The sequence below is a fragment of the Patiria miniata genome, unplaced genomic scaffold (genome assembly GCF_015706575.1).
Source record: "Patiria miniata isolate m_02_andy unplaced genomic scaffold, ASM1570657v1 HiC_scaffold_8, whole genome shotgun sequence".
NCBI lineage: Eukaryota > Metazoa > Echinodermata > Asteroidea > Valvatida > Asterinidae > Patiria > Patiria miniata.
Genome location: NW_024037075.1, coordinates 11,848,760 through 11,869,362, shown reverse-complemented (window position 1 = coordinate 11,869,362; position 20,603 = coordinate 11,848,760). Strand labels below are relative to the sequence as shown.

At 41.6% G+C, this 20,603-nt stretch overlaps 1 protein-coding gene across 1 annotated transcript; it reads right to left on the bottom strand.

Moving 5' to 3' along the window:
- Positions 1-4,498: 4,498 nt before the first annotated feature.
- LOC119719588 (pancreas transcription factor 1 subunit alpha-like) lies at positions 4,499-10,582 on the bottom strand. The gene is made up of 2 exons (XM_038189064.1): positions 9,860-10,582; positions 4,499-6,242 (listed from the first exon to the last, which is right to left on the bottom strand). The coding sequence occupies exons 1-2, from the start codon at positions 10,314-10,316 to the stop codon at positions 6,034-6,036; spliced, it is 666 nt and encodes a 221-aa protein (XP_038044992.1). The 5' UTR covers positions 10,317-10,582; the 3' UTR covers positions 4,499-6,033.
- Positions 10,583-20,603: the final 10,021 nt, after the last annotated feature.

Sequence of the window (20,603 nt, the reverse complement as noted above, 5' to 3'; positions counted from 1 at the left end):
TAGCCCAGAGACGCGGCAAAATCCAGTTTCCCGGTTTGTTTTTGTGAAGAAAAACAGGAGCCTTTTAAGGTTTTGCGAGAACGCTCAATTTTTTGTCACTTTTGTATTTCAAGATTGGTTCTCGGCTACTCTTCTGTCATTTCGGGGCACATTCAAAACCCATTTCTGGCAGCATGTGGCGCACGCACAGCCTCATCATTTTATAGGGGAACGTGGAAACATTAATGATGGATTACTGCAATTTTGAGCTTTAGGCATATTTTCCACTGATAGGATTGAGTACCTTTAATATTTTGCAGACGTGCACGTCTAGACCTATTTTTTTTTTTTTTTGGGGGGGGGGGGAGGGGGTGTTGGACTAATGGTGTGATTATAAATAGATTTGGAGAAAGTATAAAGGTTTTAAAGACCTAGATTATCATTCGGTATTATCCAAAATTTCGGATGATTCGAGGAAAACTGGTCGAACTCTTGACACATCTGGAAAAAGTCCATCGCATAGAATTTGTAAATTTGTGAATTTTTGCCCTCCCCCTTTAGCCCCGCCCCAAGAACCACGCCTGCCTCTCCCAGATCTTACTGAAACTCATGCTAATAATTCACAGGTTTTTAGTGGTCATTGTTGAAGTTCAAGACACGATGTTCTTTGGAAATTTCAAGGGTTCTTCATTCGAGAACTGAACTTCCAACACACTGGACTAAAGATAAGAAGAATGGGTCTCATATCACCGAATGTGCACGATTGTAATCTATCGTTTATGCATTCAAATCAAGTGGTGCAACGCCAAGTTGTCAGATTTATCACCATTGTGTCCTACACTGGACACCCCATCGGAAGTTCGTCAATTCCGTCTTTTGAGTGACGATAAATTTAATTTCGAAAAAAAAAATCAACATTGTAATAACCACTGACCTTCGTAAATTTAAAACCTTCATCTCAACGAAGCCAGATGACTATGATGCGGTTTGGTGGTTCAGGGTTCGACTCCAATCAAAGCAGGCAGTGAAATGATCCTCCGACTGGCATTTACTACTCTGAAGCCCGGTTCATTCTCGGCGCGAAAGCGAAAGCGAACGCGAATTTGTAACGTCATGGCAAAAATTCACGCTGCGAATTCGTAAAAGTTGAACATATTTCAACTCGGCGAATTTCGCAGCGAATGTTTCATGACGTCAAATTCGCATTCGCTTTCGCATGGAGTATGAACCGGGCTTAAGTATTAAGTGGTTAAGCCCATAGAATTACAAGACACTTTCTTTAAATATTTTGCAACAGCACAGTCAAACACTGCACAGCACAAACCAACTAAGCAATGACAGCGAAGCCTAACACAACACAGCAAAGGCACAGCACAGCATAGCACCGCACAGCTCAGCAAAGCAAAGGCACAGCACCGCACAGCTCAGCAAAGCAAAGTCACAACACTACAAAGCACAGCACAGCACAGCACAGCACAGCACAGCACAGCACAACGCAGCACAACACATATACAGCACAGCACAGCACAGCACAGCAAAAGCACAACAAAGACACAACAAAGGCACGGCACGGCCCAACACAACACAACACAACACAACCCAACACAACCCAACACAACACAACCCAACACAACCCAACACAACCCAACACAACCCAACACAACCCAACACAACCCAACCCAACCCAACCCAACCCAACCCAACCCAACCCAACCCACACAACCCAACACAACACAACACAACACAACACAACACAACACAACACTGCACAGCAGAACGACGAAATTCAGCACAGCACAACACAGCACAGCACAACACAGCACAATACAGCACAGCACAACACAGCACAACTTACAGCACAGCAAAAGCACAGCAAAGACACAACAAAGGCACAGCACTGCACAACACAACACAACACAACACAGTAAAGAAAAGTACAGCACAGCACAGCACGACACATGAAGTACAACAGCAAAATGCACCACATCACAGCGCAGAACAGCAAGGCACAGCAGAACGACGAATTTCAGCACAGCACAGCACAACACAACACAACACAACACAACACAACACAACACAACACAGCAAGGTACATTCGAACGACGAATTTCAGTACAGCACAGCACGCCATACTGTCTAGCCAAATACTTGATACCACTCAAAACATTATTTGTACTTATCACCTAAGTGGTACACCAAGTGTTTTGTGCTTAACCCTTTATTTTTTAAGTTAATTATGCGCTTACCAACTTAGCATCTCACTAAATTTGGCCCCTATAAACTTGGCTGAATAAAACGAAACTAATGTAAAGTAAAAGCAAACATAAGTCGGAGGTTTTGGCCGGGGTATTTTCGTTTTCTTGCCTCGTTTTGCCTCAAACCGAAACGAAATGTCAATCTTCGTCAAGACAAGTCCTGAGACAAGTCCTGCCATATTTTGTTATTTAATGCCATAGTTATACATAATACTACATCACAATGTTGCATTATTAGGATAAAGCACCCCCTCCCCCCAAAAAAAACCGATGAAAAAAAAATAATGACAGCCAAAACCGAAGTAAATTTGAAAGAAACAGAATGATAAATTGGCAATACTTTCTGTTTGTTATTTGCATACTGATAAGCCCAATTAAAGAACTCTGCATTTCAAATGGCTCTCGGTTTTTTAAGGGGCCAAAAAAAAAAAACAGAACCTTAGGAGCGACGTCTATCCCCATGTCTGGCATAGATCGATCCATGCAGGAGCAGAAGAAAAAAATGGCAGCAAAATATGGAGAGTAAAACAAAACGAGACCCTTGGCACACAGCTCCTAATCGCTTTTGCATTGGTATGCGACTTTGAAAAATGGCGGTCTGCCCATTGAATTTCGAACATAAACACGCGCGTTTTGTTTGATGTTTGACGGCCAAACGCATGCAATGATGCAAACTCCCATAATCTCCGCTCGATTTCTACAAATGATTAGCCATTTTTATCTTCTTTTCTTCTATATCTCTTTTTTTAGGACCTTACTGGAGCTATCTAAACTCCCCAGTTAGCCCACGAGTTTATGCATATTTCGATCGCTAAAAACAAACAGCTCGCGTGGCTGAAGGGCCCTCGCTGTATTGTGCCAACCGCGGGAATTTTCTCTGGCCGGTACACCTGTTGGCGGGGAAAAAAATTATCAAGCAGGAGCAGGGCCACGTTGCTAGGGAGAAATGGCGATTGCTAGGCAGTGTTTATAGGCACCTAGGCCTTTTAATTACCTATCATGTCGAGGGAAGTGGGATGAAAGTGCTGCCATGTTTTACATGGACCCCACATTTCACGAGGTTATTGTTTCTAGACCAAGCCCATTAGCACTTCATAGACCTCAGTGCTTCAACGCCGAAAAAATTCTGGTGAAAGTATACGAGCCCTGCAATCATAAATTAACAGACCTGAGTTTTATTTTCCTTTGAACAAAAAAATTCGTATCAATGTTCTTTTTGAAGCAGACTGCACAAAGTGTAAAATATTGGGATACAATGCGGAGGTCTATAGTTTCAAATAGGGAATGGGCTGAACTGATGGTTAGGGAATGAAAAACATAAAGATCTTGGTGGTCGTCAAAAGATTCCGAAACTCCCCTTTTAATTTTTTTGGGGGAAAGTTTTCATTGTGTGTGTGTGTGTGTGGGAAGGAGGTATTTACAAAAGCTTACAGAAGAATTTGTCAAACATTGGTCCTTTACTTTGGCCCCTTTCCCTTTTCCTTTCTCACCTCAGACCCACGTTCTAGACCATCTTTACCCAAAGTGGAAGAGTCTTGAGGACAGAAAATCGAAGATTTTTTTCAAAGAGTGAATCAGTGGTATGGTATCATTTCCCCCCCTTCTGCCACCAATGGAAGGCTCCACCCCTTTCTTCTCCTCCTACCCGCTTAGACCAAACAATACATACGTACAGTCGTCACAGAATCAATAACGACATGAAATACAAGCCTGCTATTTTTGGTAAGAAATTTTTTTATTGCAATATTCAAACTTTTCCATGGATGGCGAACCTCAAATAACTGACCAGAATCAATATTTTAACGATTCAATAAAAAATTTAATCCACAAGCTTTTCATTATTAAAATCAACTCCCTTGTCACCATTTTCCCCTCAAGGTACAAAAGCAAAATTGAGATCGAGCCCCAACCAATAATTATTTCAATTACTTCATAAAAACATAATTGTGAAATAGATTCCATATTAACCAAATAAATAATTTTTGTACAAGAAATAAAATAATCTGTCTGGTAACTTATCCAATATATTACATTATATTTTTGTATCATTATTTTACATTGTATTTACAAAAAAAAAATGAATGTCTGAAATTGAAAAAGTCTAGTACGAGGCAGCAAGTCCGCCGTGTCTAAAAGTAAAGAAATGCATAAGTGGAAGCAATATATATAGTCATATATCAAAGAAATAAATTTGGTTCTAAGTGGTACCGTAGTTTTGCTTTTTGTTGGAAATATGTTGTGCACTACTTATTCTCCACATGAGATTTTTTTTGTCGCTGGCGTTGAAAAATGTCCTTGCTAAATTTTGCGTTCAGTGATTATCTTCTTTCTTATCGAATTACAAAGCAGTAAGATAAGGTTTTATATTGATATGCCCGTTCAAAGTACACAATGGAAATTTCAAAATATTATTCCAAAAACAATTACCACAGTAATAATACAAAAAAGGCGTAGTTTGAAGCACTATTACTTCTCATATAAAATTATCGAGACAAAAAATTGCAGAAACGGAACTTACAGAATGGTGTTACCTCACACAAAAAAATAGAACCATATCACGTAATGCGATTAAGAGAGAAAATTTGGTTTAGCAAAAGTTGTTACCAGAAAGGTCTGTGAAATATGTAAATTTGCGTGACGTATAAGTACATAATATTAGGCCCCTTATACCGAGCTGCAAACTACAGGAAAGATAAGCACTAAATTATCCACCGCATGCGACAATCATAATCGCTGATCACAGCTTTATGAATTGAAAAACATGCAGAGGGCTATTGCACATGTTGTGCCATTTAAAACCTTAAAAAAAAAAAAATTAAAAGCAAGCAACGAAATTCTAATGACACACTGCAAAACCTTTTGTGTTTAACATTAGCACTTGTGCATTCTGTTAGATTCTCAGATTGAATGCCAAGGTGTAATTTAAACGTTTAGCACTATGGTTTGGCAGTGTCACTTCTAAAAACAATTTATGGCACGTCGGTGAATACCTTTTTTAAAGTTAAAAAACAAAGCAGTTTGTCTATAATAATTCTTTCCGAGGATGACTCTACATCTGTGACATTATCATTGAACTCAAAGTTGCTATTCTATGGAACGTTGGCTCTGCACTACTTAAAGTTCTGAACATTTGGAAGCTTTTGATTCGGTTATCGAAAGTAATACTGTGGAATACTGTGTTGGGCTCCAATAAAAGCTGTTCGCGCGTACCTCTTTATTTTTTGTTACCTAACTGAAAAAGGGCTTTTAAAAGGTTTCATGTATCTCTTTTCATTTCAGGTAAATGCCATTTCCAAGCAGACGAAATTGGCAGTTTGGGGAACAATGGCGAACATTTTTGACATTCGTGTTCATTGTCAAACAGGTGCAAACTAGGACGAACCAATCGCTGGCAGTACTCTGAGCATGCGCGGTGACTCGCACCGGTAGTTAAGTTCAAAGACAACGTGAATCCCAACTTCGACGGAACGGCATCAACATTGGAGACAGAAGTCAACTTTTTAGCCTTTTCAGTGCCTGGAATTTACCACCTGGGTGTTTTGGAGCTTTCACATGCGCTTCAGGACTACTCACTTTACCTCCTTGTGAAGAATAACCGGTGAGTTCTTAAGGGATTAAAAAGACTAAATGTTGCAGTTCTCGGAAAGTTCATTCAAAATGGCGGCCGCGTTGGACGCACAGTAAGCAGACGTAACTCCTCGCGAGTTCTACAGATGCGTACACCACTGCCCCGTTATTGCAAGAGTTCCCACAACCGGCAAAAGACATTTTCCCTGTTCGGGAGGAAGTTAACCATCTGCTATAGCACGAGAGGCGGTGAACCTAGGTGACTGTCCAGCGAACCGTCCATGTCCATGGAAGTAAACTTGAGTTGTCGGGGGTCTTCGGGCGTCCAGACTTTGGCGGTCATGGTGTGGTTGGGCCCCGGGGAGGTTTTCTTCTCGCTGCACCACGAGAGGGAGTGTCCGGCCAAGGGTTGGAGACCCATCTCGGACGGTGATGGAGAACCTGATGCACGGAGATACAAGGTAGAAATATTTGTTTAAACTAATATTTTTGTAGATTATAATGTTAAACTATCAAAAATCGAGGGTATAATGCAACATCATGACAACTTTACCACAATGCATTATTGATGGTCAGTTTTGTTAAATCATGGATATTCCTTCCTCCATGATTAAGATAATGTAGGCCCCTTTTTGAAAAAAAATGAGAGACATTTCTATTTTGGTAAAAATGAACTAATTTTTCTTGTTAACCATCTGCTTTGTACACAACCATGCACCAAAGTAGGTCTGAATTCAATATTCTTCCCTTTATTTATTGGTGTCTGTGATACAATTTTGTAGAAAATTGTTTAATTTATTTCCAACTCTCGTTTTAAAAAATGAAAAAGCAAGTTCACTGGAAAGTGCTTACGATTATTTTACAAGCGGAATTATTTTTTTTTTTTTTAGGCTTTTGACACAACCTTCAGATGGGAATGATATTGGTTTGGAGGGTTTCTATAGAATTTTTTTGAAATTTTGTCATAAATGTAACTTGCCCGTCACAAGCACCATTTACGCGCATGTGTGCACTGAGTCTGCGCGTACGAAGACCGCCCTCAACGATTGACGAGTGGACTGGGATGAAATGAACTTTATGCTGTGGAGTTGAAGGGTAGGCCTATGTGGATTTTTAAAATTGACGTCTCCAAGGCAAAATAAGCCGTTATAATAGGATCGTATAATTATGCACAATGGCAGTCATAATTATTAGTTGATTAATTAAAGCGCCATCAACCATGAAATATTGTTTTCCCTAGCGCAAAATTTCAGAGTAATTACATGCGTGTGTTGCATACACCGGGGTAAATGGGTAATAATGATTGCCCAAAGGCATGGGCGTTCGGCATTACGAGTTCTGCTCACAAAGATATGACCTAACCAGTTGGCTCCATTAAATTCAATATTATTTTAAGAATTTTGTTGACAACAATACGTGTTCTCACCACCAGAAACCCCTTGAGTTATACCAAGGCTTTGTTTGTATATGCCGAAGTGGATATATTCTATTTTTTTTTACTTTGAGGTATTAGAATACGAAGCGACTGTCTTGGGTGGTAGGGGGAGGTGTGAATTTAATCCAAAGAGAATTACATGCCTTGGGTGTGTTGTATAAACTTGATGATGTTTTGTTACGGGTATATGAGTATTATTGCCGTGTACACGCTGAAAGGAGTTGGGACACTAATACCCGAATGTCCAGCTGCAATCTAATAGTTATGGCTAATCAGAAATGACTCCGACGACCAGTGGAAAAATAGCCCAAGGAGTTTATATTGCCGGGGCGTGGTGGGGGTCCCATCAGCCCGGGCCCGGCTGGAGCGGGCGGGCTCCGGTCGGCTGGCCGGGGGCTCTTGAACCACGAGTACCCACCACGCTGGCCGTGCGCGGCCCGCTGACCACGCGGGACGATTGGCTCTTGACTCCCGCGGCAATACCTCTGTATAGTTGACGAGGTGTGTTACACACACCACTGTGGGGCCACGTGTACGCGGGAGGGCCGGGCTTTGCTTAAGTTAAACTCTTAAGGACTTGAATAAATAGAGAGGTCAATTTGGCAGAGCACTTGAGAAACTCTTGGACAGCCCGCACGCTTTAATAGCCTACATTGTACCAGGGATGGATGATAACACAGTGCAGCCATACTGACAAAAATCTCAAAATATCACATCTGTGGATTTACTCATTAAGCGAAAGATTTGTAAACTTCTGTTTACTTTTACAATTTGGATTTAAGTAAGAACTCAGTTACGCAAAAAAGGGGAAAAGCATTTCAAATTGAAACTTATGAAAAATTCTCATCCTGTAAATAATAATTCGTTGCACGGCTGTAATTTAGTTTGTTAACGAAACTAAAGCAGGCGTTTTGGAGTGATTAGAGAGAGATTCTCGATTTTATTTTATTTTATTTTACAGTGTTTATTTCAGAATCAGTTTCCCCTCAGACTTTCGACCTTTTAGTTGGTTGTTTGTTTGTCTACTTGTCTGATTGTGCCGAAAAAAAAAATTACGGACCGTAAGAGCAACGACCTCCGCACATCTGGTCCCGCCGATGTTCTTGGGATAAAGAGAGCAACAACTCTCTTCTTTTAAACCCCGTAACCAAGACTTCATTTTCAACTTGTTACACAATTCGAGTTAAATCCATCGCGACCGCGAGAAACCCATTCACCACAATGACTGAACTACGAGTATACATGCGACTTAACGAATTACAACATTTCTTAAATGTGCGTCAGACTGCTTAAGAGAGAACCTATAGTACCCCCCCCCCCCCCCCCGCCACTAATCCTGATGTATAGGCCCAAATCCTACAACCTGTTCTAAACACCACGTTACACGAGTCAAGGAAAGAAGGGGGAATATTAAGCCTCTTTGCCCGCTGAACGTCATAAGAGCACCAGGCCCCGATAGGCTCCTACTTAACACCGACTATTGCCAAAACATGAAGCACCTCGTGAACAGTGAGTAGGGGATTAGTAAGCCGAATGCTGGCATCAAAAGGGGGTTGGACAAAACGGGAGAAGGGTACGGTGCTGTCAGGGAAGGGTAGCCGTTGTTGTTTGATGTTTGGCCCGTGTTTAGGTATTAGGGACTTTACTAGTCCGCTTTACGAGAACATAATGGGGTTCGACAGGTAGGCTTTGGGTTCTGTTCAAGCCAAAGAAGTTGTTACTCTTATTAAATAAGTCATGATTAAGGAACATCTTCTTGAGATGGTTGTTCGTCTTGTTGTTGTATTCATGATGGTAGATTAGGGCCTTATAATTTAAAGTAATGATAGCTTACTCGTTATGGTATTAGAAGCCTTTTGACTTTTGTAATCGGAAAGTAACTATTTGTAATTGCCTTTTTTCTGGTGTTCAGGGGGACATGCTCGGTCGGTTGTTGAATGAAGAGCAGTGTACAACGCTTGAAATGCACTTTGGAAGAAGGGTGCTACAAAAAATTGAAGATTTTGAGAAGGGAACACTCTTCGATTTAATGTTGAAGAAGTTGCGCAGGATGTTATGGTGAACAAGTAATTTTAAACAAACCCTATCAGGGGTCTTTTAAAGTCTCACTTTGACCTTCCGGGGCAATCTTGGTTGCCATTTCAAGATTTGGACGCAAAATTATATCACCAAGATTACTGCAACCAATTTGTAAGAGCCAACTCGTTCAAATTTGTATTTTGGTATATGTACACGTACCAACAGAGAGCAGTCATGGGCATTTGTTTTTTTTTCTTATTGTTAATTTCTTGAACTAGTTCTGCTCATGATTTTCGATACCTGTCCATCATCCGGTAGGTAATGCAATCTTGTAGTTGCCACATGTTTTAACAAGCTGACAACTTTACTCTCGATTGCCGCTGACGAGATCAACAGACTCTCGAAAATGTCACAACTGAACTTCTCACTTCGACAAGATTGTTCGTATTCCGGATAAGATGGAAAATGTTCTGCTGTCGGTCTGCCAAACTATCTCGTCAGTACAGTGACTTCAGTGTCATCATATTAGATACTCGGTTGAATCTGTTCAGTAGGCCTTTGATTATACTGTGTCCCAAGAGGCAAAGATCAAATTGAAACTCACCTCTGTGACAAATGATGACTTTCTTCTGATGTTCCTGCCCACCGTTCTGCGACCCATCCGGACTGTTGACATCCGACGTAACCATCTCGGCAAGGAAGTTGATGTATCCGATGGCCAGCTTGAGAGTATCCACCTTAGACAGTCTCTTCTCGTAGGGCAGGGTCGGGATGTGCTCCCGCAACCCCTCAAAGGCATCATTGATGGACTGCATCCGCTTCCTCTCGCGGAGGTTAGCCGCCTGTCTCTGGTGCACCTGTTGGACGGGACACTTGGCCTTCCTCCGCCGCCTCTTCACCCCCTCGTGGTGATGGTGGTGTTCGTGGGTTGCTCTCCCACGACCGTACTGCTGATGCACCGGTATGACATCACCGAACGGCGCTCGCTCGTAGCCGCCGAACAACGACGAAGGCGGCCGGTTCTCAAGCGGAATATGCTCCATATTTGTGTCCCAAAACATTGTTTTCTTACAATTCTGTCACTTCCCTTTCAAAATTAGGCCTGCGTTTTCCCGATTGTTCCAACTCCAATTAGCTCAGTATTCGATAGTCGGACTACTTCAGTTTTCTCAGAAACATGAGTGGTGGTAGTTTTGGAGAGATGTATTGAAAAAAAGGGGGAGAAGTTGAGTGTTGCAGCGGACCGTCGCTTCCTTTCTCCAAAGAGTTTGGAGTGATTAGTGGACTTGTGTTGGACACGCGCGGAAAGTTATACACAAAGTGCATATACTCGCATCGATTGGACCAACGTTCGTGCCGTACACATTTGGACGAGTCGCCGGACGGACACGCCCCTTCGTTTGTTATTCGCATAATTAACGCGCCCGGCGACCAATGAACGGGGGCGAGTCAATTGGTGATGGCGAGTCGAGTGACCATCCCCCTCTCGCCATTACTCTGATGACGTACGTCTGAAGTTTAATCAACGGTCCAAGGGGTATTATAGATTTTCAGATGCACTGTTTACCATCAATTACACTCGCGTGTTCCATAGTTTTTGTTCTGAACGATATAGATCTTGAAAATATTAATTCATAAAAAGAGAAACTCACAGAATAGATTACCAAATTTTAGTGCAAATTGTGAAGTTAATTTTCGTAGTTATCTTAAAAGATGGGCTTCAATTCAGTGGTGAAGTCTCCTGTTCTAATAAATGGGTGTGCAGAATAATTTTGCTGGTTTGTGTCTGTAAACGCGAACACTGAACTAAAACTTGAAGTCATAGTATTTGTTTTTCTAAAGATTTAGTAACCGTTACTAAAAGGGCGTTTTAAAATTAAGGGAGATCCACTGATCAAATTCAGGTTTGATTCAGAGCGATTGACTAACGAGAAAAAAAACCAATTGGTGTAACAACCAAAGGTTAATTGCAATTCATCTCGTAATCAACAAGTTTTTAGTATTTTACATGTTCTACAATTCCTTCCAAATCGCGAAAACAAAGACTGGGCCATGATGCATGCTCAATCATTAAGTGAGCGTTAGGGTTTGTCTAAAACAATACAATGTGTTTATTCAATTAATACATGTGTGAGAGACTCATTTTTACCAAAAAAAGTAACGACAAATGTTGCTCGAGAGTTGTGTGCAATCTGTACTTTTTTTAGCATATTATTATTTGTGACAAAAGATTCAATCTACAGTAAAAGAGCCGGTTAAAAAACAAACAAAAAAATCTAGGAATAAAATTGGGAAAACACTGAGCTATAAGATCATTTTCGAACCATTACAACCAACTCATTCACGTACCTCGACGCGAGCATACAAATTGAAAGTGGAAATAAATCCATTAGCAGTATTCCCTTGTCCAATTATTAGCTTTAGAATTAAAATAAACCAGCAGTAAAGAGTTCATTGTACTGAGAAAAAAAGGTTGTTTTCGCATGTGCATTTCCCATCTTTTAACAAAGAAAGCATACTTCATATCCGGTTACGCGTGCATTCGGTTTCTAAGAATCATACTCTATTGAACTTCAGGTGCAATCATTAAAAATTCATCCCTGTCCCGTATACAGTTATTCTCTCGATCAACTTTACACAAATATTATCATTTTTCCAGTGTCCAGTTGCATGGCCTGCTCTGAACTGAAGAGGTCGCTTTTGTCTTCCTTGAGCAGTGATGCGGTGCATTTTGTGTTACCAACGCTCACTGTCCAGGCATGTTCATTGGGCGTTCATTATCAGCACTGATCTTTTGCAGAAGTCCCATTGATTAGTAATTTGTGTGCGTGTGTTGTGAGACGTTAGATTGATTAGATCCGGACGACAGAGGGCGTCGTCTGCTTTGCCGGTAGTCTCGACCCGGACGGACACGCACGGTTCGTTGCGTTGTGTAGTATTGCGCTCATTTTATACCTAATGCGGCGTGAAATTAAAAAACCCCCATTAATCTCATATCATTTTCCGAACCTGGATGATTTTGGAATGAAAAATGACATAATTGTCCTTCGTGGTACTTGGTTATAATATTAACTAACATTTCTGGGGGAAACAGACTAGGCTAAGTAATAAGAGTTGATTTCCTTGCTACATATTCGATGCACTTTAATTGAAATTGTTGTAATAGCCTATGCTAATAACTGAAAACAAATATGGAATAAAAGGCTATTCAAGGGAGAATAATTTAAACACTTTTTTTCTAACATGGACACATCTTAGGTATTTTTTAATTCCATAACTGTTTTGATTCAAAACAGGATATCACAAAAGAATCATTTTCTTCCCATTTAGTCACTGATACGTATAAAACATCCACCACAACCATACCTTAATTCTCTTTTTTTCCCTATTTTTTTTGGGGGGTGAAAACAAATATTGTTGAAATTGCTGATGCAAGCGCACGTACACATATAGCGGCGATTAAATCGATACTCCCCCGCATCCGGCATAACGGGAACTGCGCGAATTGCGCCGGCATTGAGCCTCGCTAACAAACTGGAAAGGAATCAATTTTTAATTTTGCATAATTATATTAATTTCTCTCGCGTGAACTATTTAACACCTCAAGAACACACATTTGTCCGGTAGTATTCTGGCAATTCGCTTTCTTCGACACGACCTGGATTTATCTTTCTTTTTTTGAAGGATTGTTTTTGTTAGGTTTTCATGCTGTGTAAATATTGTGTAAAGTAGTTCGAGTTTCGATATTAATTCCGCCATTTTGTTTTACACGTCATTGGCAATTGGCATGCTCCGTTCATAGCAAATGCTTCATTTTGGTTGCTTCAGCACGATCTGGATTATTGTTTTTGGAAAGATTGTTTTTGTTGGGTTTTCCTGCTGTGTACGTTTTGTGTAAGATATAGTTCGGGTTTCGATATTAATTCCGCCATTTTGTTTTACACGTCATGGGCAATTGGCATGCTCCGGTCAAGATGTGTTTTTAATTTCTCGTCATTTCTGGCAGTTTCATTTTGGTTACTTCAGCACGACCTGGATTATTGTTTTTGGAAAGATTGTTTTTGTTGGGTTTTCCTGCTGTGTACGTTTTGTGTAAGATATAGTTCGGGTGTCGATATAAATTCCGCCATTTTGTTTTACACGTCATTGGCAATTGGCATGCTCCGTTCAAGATGTGTTATTAATTTCTCGTCATTTCTGGCAGTTTCATTTTGGTTACTTCAGCGCGATCTGGATTATTGTTTTTGGAAAGATTGTTTTTGTTGGGTTTTCCTGCTGTGTACGTATTGTGTAAGATATAGTTCGGGTTTCGATATTAATTCCGCCATTTTGTTTTACACGTCATTGGCAATGGGCATGCTCCGTTCAAGATGTGTTTTTAATTTCTCGCCATTTCTGGCAGTTTCATTTTGGTTATTGCAGCACGATCTGGATTATTGTTTTTGGAAAGATTGTTTTTCTTGGGTTTTCCTGCTGTGTATATTGTGTAAGATTCAGTTCGGGTTTCGATATTAATTCCGCCATTTTGTTTTACACGTCATTGGCAATGGGCATGCTCCGTTCAAGATGTGTTTTTAATATTTCGCCTTTTCTGGCAGTTTCATTTTGGTTACTTCAGCACGACCTGGATTATTGTTTTTGGAAAGATTGTTTTTGTTGGGTTTTCCTGCTGTGTACGTATTGTGTAAGATATAGTTCGGGTGTCGATATCAATTCCGCCATTTTGTTTTACACGTCATTGGCAATTGGCATGCTCCGTTCAAGATGTGTTTTTAATTTCTCGTCATTTCTGGCAGTTTCATTTTGGTTACTTCAGCGCGATCTGGATTATTGTTTTTGGAAAGATTGTTTTTGTTGGGTTTTCCTGCTGTGTACATATTGTGTAAGATATAGTTCGGGTGTCGATATTAATTCCGCCATTTTGTTTTACACGTCAGTGGCAATTGGCATGCTCCGTTCAAGATGTGTTATTAATTTCTCGTCATTTCTAGCAAATGCTTCATTTTGGTTGCTTCAGCACGACCTGGATTATTGTTTTGGGAAAGATTGTTTTTGTTGGGTTTTCCTGCTGTGTACGTATTGTGTAAGATATAGTTCGGGTTTCGATATTAATTCCGCCATTTTGTTTTACACGTCAGTGGCAATTGGCATGCTCCGTTCAAGATGTGTTATTAATTTCTCGTCATTTTTAGCAAATGCTTAAAACATGCACACGTGCCCTGTGACGTCATACTGCCAACCGACAGGCAACCAAACATCTATAAGCATCTTTGCATGCTATTTGGCCCACATTAAACATTGTGTGGAAACACTCTTAAACCACTCATATTTCAAGAGATATACATGCAGTGCGGAAGAGACCATTGGCTGAAAGATGGCATCACGTGACCACAACATCGCATTTGTAAACAAAATGGCGCATGGTCTATAGATAGTATAGAATGTAGCATTACATCAGGTTCTTGTCAAAACCTATTTCAGTTAAACTGCCAACGTGTTAAGTCCGCGAAACTGAGGAACAAAATCATATAGTGGCATTTTAAAAGACTGTCCGTGTACAAACAAAAATCACCTTCAAATTTGTTTATGAGAAATGGATTTTGTGGAGAATGTACTTGGACGGAGGTTCACTTTTTATAACAATATTATTGACCAATAAAATTCCTCCTCAATAAAATTTATTTCATGACACAGATGACGTAAAAGACCACGTGAATCTCAAAATATAGGACAAGTATCTTTCATAAAAAAACTGTTCACCATTTTATAAAGTTCTTTTAAACTAACCGATATTTTTTTTTTAAAGTGCATTTGTATGAAATTGCTGAAAGGCACCGCCATAGCAATTTGCCATACAATAAGCCGCGATCACCATATCAAAACAACTTTAATTACATGTGTTCGGGTTCATTTTGATGGCATTAAGTGAGAAATTGATTTTAGTCGACAATGACCAGTCCAGATGTTAAGCAATTAACATATTACGATTTCAATTCGTTCGGTCTGATTCTATACCGACGCAGCCGCCCAGAACAAGGCGAGATATTGTGACCTTACATGCCTGATCCTTTGAACCCCCAAAAAACAATGCAACAAAAGCAATATACACGCGCTGGGAATCCATCATCATTACAAATCATTCGATAATACAACTGCGTATAAATTAAGAGTTAACGTTGGTCGTGATACTTCTACCGTACATATTAAAACTTCCTCTGTTTTTCTCCCTTGATTCTTGTTACATGAACCGCATTTCTTGTTCGGTGTTTCAGTCGGGGTCTAGGCCACCCGATGTTCCGCAACTAAGTACCTATGTTCCCCAATACTGATGTTCCCTGAAATCCTTAGGATTAGGGTTAGGGTTAGGGTTGGGGGAACATCGGTATTGGGCAACATAGGTATATGCACCCGTTTCAGTCGGTGATTTGGTCGATTCTGTTCTCGAATTCGACAAGTTTGCAGAAAGCATGGAAACCTGGATAGTTATGGTCTGAGCAGTCGATTATTGAGATCCAAGTAATTGGACAAAATTAGTCGCTGCTGAAAATGTCCCAGTCAAGTGCGGATCCAAGGGGTGGCTGAGTGGCCAACCGCCCCCCCCCCCTCTCCGCCCCTCCTCGTAGGACTCATTTTAATAATGTTGAAAACACTGGAAAACACTCCCAAAGTTCATTAAATCCCTGAACAACGTAATCAATCAACAGGGCAAATCTTGAGTCACTGCTCATAGTGCTCAAGGGCGGGTCCAGAACACAATTTTTTGGGGCCAACATTTTTTAAGGGGCCTGAAATTTGTTTGGATTCTAGATGCTCTGTGGTGCGATCTGAGGCAGTTTCTGACCACTTTAAACAAATTTTTGTGAGGAAAAGATGGTGGTGTACGCAGTGCCTGCCTTTTATGCGACGTCATTTAAAAACAATGAGTGTTTTTTTTTTGGGGGGGGGCATGGCCCTCGTTGCCCCCCCCCCGATCCGCCCCTTTATGCCTTTGGCCTTTGGATTCATCGACTGAAAAGCCTCTACGTCCCCTTTCACCCTGGAAGAACCCTGTACCTCAACACCCTATAGCTATACCCCCTTTTGGAAAACCCGGAATCCATCACCGCAAGTGTTATTCAAAAGGACTCCAATTCGAGTCAATTTCTTTGAATCTAACGGTCAAGTGTTGTCTATAACGGTCCTCTTGCTTCACCCTTGCCTCCTCTTTCCACCCCCTCCCCCCCCCCTCCTCCCGCCCAGACCACATTTCCTTCCCAACTGTCACACTCACTCGCTTAATTATTTATAAATGTGAGATCCGGGCTCAGAAAATCCATATGTTCGTCCCCTTGTGTGTGAGAGGCCAACAGTTTGCGATGTCCTTCTCACAATACAAACTACTACACGAACAGATTTGGATCAATAATATTTGTGATGCCCCGAGTTTTTTTGGGGGGGAGATTTTTGTTTCACCCTCGTTGTCTCTCTATAGGATTGAGGGGAAAGACTGTGACGTTGTTTTAGTGGGAATGAAACATGTGGGAAGCAGCAGGCGTGTTCCCAGTCAGGACATGACGGGGACAAATGGCCCATCCCTCGTGGCACATTGATTTCTAGTTTTGAGGTACACCAAATCTTTCGATAAAGGAAGTGATGTGATTGCTCTGTTCCCGAGATCACACACATTTGTTGTCTTCAGGCAAGAACTTGACTGCAACGACTTTTTTTTAAGTATCCGTGCCGAAAAAAAGGCCGAATCCGCCGTTTGGCGATTCCGGAGCTTGAAACAGATGTTTCAAAGTCCAGCTGCGAATGGTCCAAGCTTTGGCTGTCTTCAGATCAAATGCCACAGGATATACACGGAGTTGAAAGGTTTTCTGTAAGTCGTTTGTTGAAAGCACTTGGAATTTTGCGTACATCCTGTTGGTGTTTCCTTGGGCGTTGTTTCTTGTTGTCGATCTTTTAAAACTGGGTTAGTAGTCTGAACGTTCGTTTTGCTTTAGTGAAGTCGTTGGAGAAATGCACCATGCAATATTCATCCGGCATTTCATTGTGGAAACAATTCCTCAATTTTAATATGTTTGGTTTGTTCTGGTTCTGGTTTTTTTTTCAATTTTGGCTCGGTTCGGTCTGAATTAGTTCGGTTGTGTTGAGTTGAGTTTGGCTCCAGATCGGTTAAGGTTCGGCTCTGCCTTGGTTTTGTTCACGGTTGGCTAGCTTTGCTTCGGCTTAGTTCGGATATAGGCTCAGTTCTGTTCGGTAACCAACCAGAACTCGAAGTGACATACTCATTCACGACTACACACATTAAACATTTGCTCCTTAACCATTACTAATCAGAAGCCATGAAGATTTATCAATTTCACCAAGACACACTGACAACAAAACTTGACAAACTTCTTGCCCCTCGAAATTGATTAACGTCTTACCCACTAATGATAAAATACCGATGTTGGCCTCCCGCCAAAATGACGAATAAAAGCCCAAATCCCATCAAATCCTCAAACTCTTTTTTTCCCACGAAACTTTGTCCTTTCATCACCCAAGGTAATCCTGTCAGAGTATATAATTCCTAACGGTTCTGTGGGCTCAGAAATTCTCTCTTCCCCAAAAGAAGTCTTAATTTTCTCCTTCTTTTTCCTTTCCCGTTCTATCTCCGAGAGCTGGGCTGTGGAGAGAGATACGATCGAACATTACTAGCCAGAGATCGATGGCATCGATCCAAGCGCACAACGGGGCCTTCTGTTGACGGGGGCCCGACGCGGATTTTGCGGTGCCTCGTCGATCGATCGCCGCGCTCGTGCTTAACAAGTGTCGGAATTGCGGTTGCAAACTTTTTTTGAAAGAAACATCGGTATAACGGTTTCCTTGCTACATCTCTTTCGCAGTTCCTTCCTCGGGGTCACGACCCTGGAAATTTGGAAATTCCCAGGGTCTCAATATGTTTTGTTGAGAATTGCTGTTTTTATTGTTGCCATAAATAAAAACTAGGTTACCCATAGGTCTACGACATCTTAAATTCTGATCGAAGTTCTGTTCTTTTGTCAGAGCTATTTTTGTTTTCATGGTTGCAAAATTCCAAATTTAAATTTTCATCTCCGCAACGCGAAATCCCATAACTGTATGGTTTAAATTTGTATCCTCTTCTAATCCACACTGGGAACGCAATTTTCACGGTACATTTAACAAGACAATAACATCTGAAATTTTGATGTTTGAAAGTTTGGGACGTGACCACGGAGATGCCCCAGCTGGGACCAGACAAACCTCAGACCAGGCAACCGTTACAAACGTCCTTCCCCCGGCACCTTTACCGGGCCCAACGCGCGCTCCACCGCCGGGGGACCGACGGCGCAGCCTGCCCGGCAACACGCCGGTCTGCCCGCCCGTGTAAACGCTCCATTTACACGCAGCGTTCCCGTTTATGTACCGTACTGTGGGAAAATGTGTAGCTCTTTAGCGCATAATGGAGGTAGTGTTACCCCAAGGTCGGATATTTTCACGCCAGATTTTGATGATTCTGTATATTATATAGTATTGTTAATCTGGGCTGCGGTCTCGTCCAAGGACTGTTTACTTAACAGGTTTTTGTCTGCGTGATTTCTATTCATAGGGATTTCTGCATGTATAGATCTCTTGGGCATCCTTCGTAATTTTAGTAATTGGGTCAAGTCCAAACCTAGTTTCACAGGCTTTGGTTTTTATGCTTTGTTTTCGTGAGAACATCGGTATTTCTGGGCATTTTTCCCTATGAGAGGACATTGCAAAGCCCAAGACCAAGTTTTACCAGGGTTTTGCTAGTAGTCATATTACTGTGTATGACTTGGACAACCCAATTTATCAGAATGAATCCCGCAATTAAGAGTTAGCGTTTTCGTCTGACTACCGGGGGGGGGGGGGGCACCGGCTTCGAATGGGGAAGGGCCTTGCACCCCCCCCCCTCCACCCCCCCCCCTCCACCCCCCCCCTCCACCCCCCCCCCCCGTGTGTCCTGTTTATGCTACGCATGGGCGACAGTCTTTGTCCCTTGATTGTATACTGGCAATGGGACTCTATAGTCGGGCCATTTAAACACGCATTAATATGGCCGATCTGACATTTGCATTTTCACAATAAACTCGATTACACTCGGAGATGACCCCACAACAAAAGATGGCATTTTTACAACCATTTTGACAACTCATTAAAATTACACCTTCTCTCCGTTCATATGTATTTCAATATTCAATTTTTTGGACAAAGACTGACCAAGCAGTTGTGTCAGGGAGTCCGGTTTTATGAGCTTTGTCCAGCAGGCGACACCGTGTTTCGCTCGGGTGATGTACGGGGAGAGTCTTGCTCAATGTACGGTATGTGTGGACGGTCCTGTTGGATGTTTACTGTCATAATACGGTCCCAATTTCTCGACTCGTGGCTAACAGGTTTTACCACCAACACACTGATTGTACATAATGTGGTCTATGTAGCATCAGGTCATTCCACAGTGCGTTTAGCACTCGGGCGAAATGGTCCTTATTTTTGAAAATGACAGAAATCCCGTAGATCTTAGCGCATTGGATAGAAGGCGATGTTGATCACAGCACGCAACTGCGACATAAGTGGCCGCGACACGATCTCAAGTGCTCCAGATCGTCACACTCGAGCTTAATTACTGTCAATTTGTCGATGGAGTACCGTCCAGAAAATGCCCCCCCCCCCCTTTCCCCTTCCCTCTTTGCTTGATGAAAAGGATGCCACCATCCCAGCCGAAGTGCTCCAAAACGCGACCATGCATATTACGGACAATGCGTCAGATTTTGGCTGTCCGGAGTGAGGGATGGGCGTTAGCGGGCGGCGCGGCTGGTTTTAATGGGGGAAGAGACGGCCACTTGACGGCACTAAGTGCCTCCTCCGGCCTGGTATGGTTGTAAACGCGTGTCCGACATTATTAAAAATAGAGCTCGTGTGGTTTTTTTTAATCAAAGTCTCTCTTTGTCCCTGTCAAATGTTACATTTTATTGGTCTGTTTCCGGGGACCTTTGGACGAGTCAAGGTGGATATTGGTTTTTTGCTTTTAATTTTGGTTTTTTAATTTTTTTCTTTGGCCGTCTGAAGCGTTCATCTCAATGTGGATCATGTCTTTGGATGGCAACATTGTGATGCAAGAACAATTAAGATTGAGCGCATTTTTTGAAATTCTCGGATTAACAGTTAAGAGATTGGTGGTCTCCAAACCGGCTTAGCAATTTGCATGGATCCCGCATCTTTTTTTTTACACCAAATTCCCATTGTTTTTGGTTCTCGTCTTCCTGTCCTTTGAATCTGATGAAAAAAATCCCTTCTTAAAGGAACCAAGTTTCTTTTTCCCTATTCATAGGTTATCCCGTCGC